The sequence below is a fragment of the Ooceraea biroi genome, chromosome 5 (genome assembly GCF_003672135.1).
Source record: "Ooceraea biroi isolate clonal line C1 chromosome 5, Obir_v5.4, whole genome shotgun sequence".
Classification (NCBI taxonomy): domain Eukaryota; kingdom Metazoa; phylum Arthropoda; class Insecta; order Hymenoptera; family Formicidae; genus Ooceraea; species Ooceraea biroi.
This window is the reverse complement of record NC_039510.1, coordinates 13,509,477-13,515,592: the sequence shown is the minus strand read 5'-3', so window position 1 is coordinate 13,515,592 and position 6,116 is coordinate 13,509,477. Positions and strand designations below refer to the sequence as shown.

The following is a 6,116-nucleotide window of genomic DNA, read 5'->3' as shown; positions in this document are numbered from 1 at the left end:
AGGGGTTGAAACAGCCCCTCGAAGATAATGAATTTTTTCATTTTTAGCGAATATCTTTGAAAATATAACATATATGAAAAAATGTTTTATACAAAAGTTTTATAGTATTTTATACTCTTTACAACGGTGTATTCACATTTTTCGAAAATGTCAAATTTTTTAATTTATCCCTATCTTCGAGGGGCTGTCTCAACCCCTAAACGTTGAGATACGCAGCTAAAAAAAAATAGGGGTCTAATATTTTTCGATGCTCTACACATATCCAAAGCCCATCAAAATCGGTGAGGGACAGTTGTGTTAGTTCCCTTGTCAGTCAATAATCAAAGTTTTTTGCGATATTAATTAAGATCGTTTTAAATATGATGTTAAGATATTTGTTAGTCAATCAGAATGCTGTATTAGTTTATAAAAAATATATTTCAAGTTATGCGTTATAAGAATGGACTATGGATATCGTCTGTGGAGCTTGGTGATTTGACCAATGACAGTGTAGTAGGGAATTTTAATCTCCAATGCGTAGTCTGATATGGACCTTAGGATTGACGAATAGCGTATCATGAAACACGCTGCGGACATTTAATGGAAGAATGGATTTCATGGATGTCGCCGAATATCGAACGCTACTCGAATATCAACGTGATGATGTTAATGAGTAGTATCTCTGATTAATTTATTTAGCAAAAAACGAGTGCGATTTCGTGAATAAATTTCACGAAGGTATAACATCACTAAGGATGCGGCTTAATTCAAGCGACATTGCATTCGCGGACGCGCCAGTTCACGAATACATATATCGCACGCTAGAATGTGTGCGAATGCGTCGATGCGTATTATACTATCTCATTTCTCGTATCTCATATATATCGTTTGTTGACGCTATTTGCTTCCCGTGAAAACCTCTTGCGGACTGTAAAAACGAGCTCATCAGTATAGTTGACGTTCGGGCATAGTGCTTAACTTGGCGTGTCACAGAAAGTCTCTAGAAAGAAAATCGTGGAGATTCTCTGTGCGCGACTCATTCACGGACGGTCGGACGTTGTCATTTGAAAACGGAAGCCATCTTGTGGCCGAGCCTCCCATATTATACGAGGAATAATAGTTCCACGACTATTTGTTCCGATAAATTGCTTCGTATCTTTTCCAATACGTCTAGACTATGCATGAACCATTTTATCACACGTTCACATAGCCATGGCTGCGACAAGGAAGTTGCAAGGTGAGGAGAAAATGTTTCCAGCATGTTTACATTCAGAAATCCTGTCCTGTCGACCTGCATGGTCCGTAGTCGCCTGGTTTGGAGGCTTCGTGCTCCCTTATTCCCACCTGACCCTTACCGTAAGCTCCCTCGGACCGCGTCCTGCGATCATCGTTCACGCGGGTGACGTTGTACGCTTCGCACGCACAACCGCGGCTTGCGGTATCGCGCAGCGATCTAGCGTTGTCTCCCTGAACGACAGATCGCCTCGACTTAGACCCTTGTATGCCCGTGAACTTTACCCTGTCTTGCTTTATCTTCCTTGATCTTCACAATTACAGTCGTCACTGCTTTAAGCTTTTGCACGAGAAACGGCGCCTTTTTCATATATAGCATAACCTTTAAAAGCTTTAAACTATAAATTAACTGTACATTAACTTTTTGAGTCAATCGCAGCGTATGCAATGTATGTAATGATCATGTAAAACTTACGCTGTACACTTTAAGATTTAGCAGTATACATTAGCCACATGCAAGTTCTTACATGTGGCTAATATTGGGGCAAGTGTATTTTCTAGATGGATTTATATAAAAGGAGAAAGGATCTTTATAACAGTCTTTAGGCATCGTTATAATCGCTGTGTTTTGTACTTGTACTGTATACATTATTTCTGCATACATTCTTATTTACTTACGTTTTAGTTTAAATCCTTGTTTTCAAGAGAATAAAATCCACTGTTATGTATATTCCTTTGTTCTTCTCCTTTTCGATATCTCTCATGGGAATTTATAATTTAGCTTGAAAATCAATTAAAATATAAATTATCAAATTCAACTATTCATATCCATCATTCGATTAAAGAAACAATATTGGTTTGATACTTGGTAATATTTGTTTAATTAATTTATGAATTAAAATATATCAAAAAGTGAAGAAGAAATTAATATGAGTTTCTCTTGGCTTTTGTTATTTTAATTCCATTCAGACAATTTCTGTTTTAAATAGCATTGCTAGTAGAATTAAGCGATTTATATTAATGGAAACTAAATATAAAAATGTATGTTTTGTCATTTCAGGTGAAATAGATCGGTGCCTTAAAAAAGTAACGGAGGGTGTGGAAACCTTTGAAGATATTTGGCAAAAAGTTCATAATGCCACGAATAGCAATCAGAAAGAGAAGTACGAGGCTGATCTCAAAAAGGAAATCAAGAAACTTCAAAGGTTACGCGATCAAATTAAGAGCTGGATCGCGTCGGGTGAAATAAAAGATAAGAGTACGCTTCTCGACTATCGAAAGCTAATTGAGACTGTGAGTATATCTGCGATTAATGTCATGGCTTAGTGTTATTATAATAACTAGTTTGCATAGTGAAATGTTTCGTGCTCTTAGCAAATGGAAAGATTTAAAGTGGTGGAAAGAGAAACGAAAACAAAAGCTTATTCTAAGGAAGGTTTAGGTGCAGCTCAGAAATTAGACCCAGCTCAGAAGGAGAAAGACGAGGTTACTAATTGGCTTGCCAATTCTATAGACGCTCTTAATCTCCAGGTACGTAATTATTAGATAAATTAGACGTCATTGGATCATCTTCGACATCATCGGATATTGTAAATAGCACTGTGATGCATTATGATTTTTTTTTATTTAGATGGACACGTTTGAGTCGGAAATAGAATCCTTACAAGCGGGGAAGAAGAAGAGGATAGACAAAGATAAGCAAGACAGAGTAGACGAATTGAAAGCGAAACTCGACAAACATCGCTATCATATCCGTAAATTGGAAACGTTATTGCGTATGCTTGACAATATGTCTGTGGAAGTTAATACTGTGAGTGTTTTTACGTTTGTGTCTCGCCGTGTACAACGAACTGCATATTGAACAATTTTTTCCATTGATTTCTCTGTGAAATTGCTAACAGATTAAGAGGATAAAAGATGATGTTGAGTATTATATTGAATCTTCGCAAGATCCAGATTTTGAGGAAAACGAGTATATTTATGATGACATTATTGGCCTCGATGAAGTTGAGTTGTCCGGGGTCGGCATTCCCTCGTCGGCGACAACGGATAGCAACAATAGCAACGAAACTGGGGGTACGCCGACCTCGACTAATTCCTGTACTTCACCAATACCGTCGCCCTCACTGAGTTCCACTATGCATAATCACTCGAGCGACAGCTCGACGGATAATGACAAGAAAACAAAGGTATGTTTAATTTTAATGTGCGCTTGAAAAAAGTTTCAGGGAAGAGACATCGCTTGGTTCACGAAGCCAGAACCTGAAAGTGAAACGTTCGTGAAGATCGATATAAAGAACGTCGCATCTGAAATGATCTTGTTCGATTGATTTCAGCCTGTGAAACCAACAGCAGTCAGGCCGCTGCTGAATACGCAAGCGAGCATTCCAACTACGGGAAGCACTGCCACCATAAAATCGAACATGTTGTCGAGCAGCACTCCAAGCAAAACCATTCCCATGACGCCTAGCCACAGCTCGCCTAGTTCTACGAGCAATCATATCGCCACGACTAACGCTGGCAACTTCGCCACTGTAGCTGCCTCGCACAGCAACTCGCAAGCCATCCATTCTACCTCCAACAAAACATCCAGTAAGATTCAGTTTTGGTTCCGACCGATTTCGTAAACATTTCAGTTCACTTAATCGGGACAAGAAATAGACTGAAGTGACAATCAAAATGGCTTCAAAGTCAAAACTGATAATAATAACCAGCAGTGCAAAAGTTTCTTGACCTGAAAACTTTTGAGGAGTAAGACGTTAACATGTTATTTATTATGTTATATGACATATCGTATATGACAGATCGATAGATCGGAAAGATTCGTTATGAAAAATGTAGCCTTGTGACCCGGTAGATGATTCTAAATATTATCCCAACTTTTTTCCAGCTCACAACAGCGAAAACAGTCTCCTGTCGTCATCGTCTACGTCCAGCGTTACATCGAATGTACCGCAAACGGTCACGCAGCAGCACAACAACAATCCAGCGCCAGCACAGACGACACACGTATTACATAATCAACAGAACCAGAATCACAACAGCGAACCGGAAATCACGACGCCGATACCGCCATCATCATCGCCGCAGTCCTCGGTCAGCAGTAGATCTTCGCCTCTGCCCACAAACTCCTGCTCGCCAGCACCGTCCACTGCCAATGGTCTCATCCCTAAGCTTCCCGACGGGAGCATGTCCTCTCTGAAATCCATTGCCCAACAAGTAATTGTCCGAGCAGGTCTGGAGATACCGCCTTCCGAGCCGAACAGAAACATCTTCGACAGCGCCAAGACGAACAATAACAACAACACCAATGCCACATCGGAAGCACACATTCCCCCGTTGCTTGGCGTCGCGCCCCTAGGGCCCGTACCGTTGCAGAAGGAACATCAGCTGCAATTCCAAATGATGGAAGCCGCTTACTATCACATGCCGCATCCGTCTGACTCGGAAAGACTGCGCTCGTATCTGCCGAGAAACACGTGCACTACGCCACCCTACTATCAGCAGGTACGCTTCTCGCATACTTTAATGGTCTCCTAACAAAAGTGGAAAAAACATTCGAGCGAATTAACACACGCACGTGCTTCGATCAGGTGCAACTTCCCCATTCGGATACAGTGGAGTTCTTCCAACGCCTTTCTACGGAGACTTTATTCTTTATATTTTATTATATGGAAGGGTCCAAGGGACAATATTTGGCAGCTAAAGCATTGAAAAAACAAAGCTGGAGGTTTCACACCAAGTACATGATGTGGTTCCAGAGGCACGAAGAACCGAAAGTTATTAACGAGGAATACGAGCAAGTTAGTATATTTTCTTTTTTTACTTGTAATTTTATTGTGGGACAGGAGTTGTTTACGTGTACGGAAGGTTAATGTGGTATCGATATAATAAGAATAAGTTGATCACTTGACAAGTGGATTATTCTTCACTCGTAGTGTATCACTCGTGATATTCTATAGAATCATTTGCGTTTCAGGGAACGTACATCTATTTTGACTATGAAAAATGGGGGCAAAGAAAAAAAGAAGGGTTTACTTTCGAGTACAAGTACTTAGAGGACAGAGACCTGAATTAACAGTTCTGTCGCTCATTCAGTCTTCGAAAAGCGCCGTTTCTAAACCGGTATTGTGTTATTTGAAATTTCGCGGACGATTCTAATCGACAAAGTCGATGGAATGCGAGGCGAAAAAAAGAAAACAAGATTATGGAACAAATTCGTGCGTAAAAATGAAGGCATTTCATTACGTTTTAATGATGCGATTATAAAATCTGTCTTAATCCTTTTTTCTAAGAAAAAATCGCGAGATGGATTAAATGTGGAAAAAAAAGAAATATGAGAAAAGAAACACATGCAAACAGCAAGACAAAGAGATTAATTTTTGGGCATAAATCATAACTATTGTAAATGATAATAATACACAGGAGGAAGCAAAAGGCAAGAATGAAAGAGTAAGAGCATTACGGGAAATACATGAAATGATCATTGCGATTTGTATGATAACGAGAACGAAAGCGAGAAAGAGAGAGAATGAGAGAGAGAGGGTGGGAGAGAATGACGTATTTGCTGGCGACTGACTCTACCAGTACAAACATGCGTGTGGCCCGTCCGCCGTCTGGTGTAAGGTGGAGGGCGCTCATGCTATGGTACGTCTTAATGTTAGATTATAAGTAGCCTTTTTGTATAAAGTGTATCGAGGTATGAAACCCTTAAATTGAATTAATGTACAGAATGTGTAGAAATAGTGAATAATAATATTATAGAATATATTTTATTTCTCATTTGAATGAAACCTAAGTTGTTTCGATTTTTGTCACATACATTAGCACACATCATCTCGACCTACGTTTCGGAAAACATTCCATCCATTTGTGATTAGACTCCGCTCTCGAGAAATAGGGTT

At 39.7% G+C, this 6,116-nt stretch overlaps 1 protein-coding gene across 1 annotated transcript; it reads left to right on the top strand.

Annotated features, from left to right (window-relative positions):
- Nucleotides 1-773: 773 nt before the first annotated feature.
- LOC105280967 (CCR4-NOT transcription complex subunit 3) lies at nucleotides 774-6,000 on the top strand. Its single transcript, XM_026969490.1, has 9 exons — nucleotides 774-1,216; nucleotides 2,273-2,505; nucleotides 2,587-2,742; nucleotides 2,843-3,022; nucleotides 3,114-3,401; nucleotides 3,549-3,804; nucleotides 4,103-4,719; nucleotides 4,806-5,015; nucleotides 5,192-6,000. The coding sequence occupies exons 1-9, from the start codon at nucleotides 1,192-1,194 to the stop codon at nucleotides 5,288-5,290; spliced, it is 2,064 nt and encodes a 687-aa protein (XP_026825291.1). The 5' UTR covers nucleotides 774-1,191; the 3' UTR covers nucleotides 5,291-6,000.
- The last annotated feature ends 116 nt before the right edge of the window (nucleotides 6,001-6,116 follow it).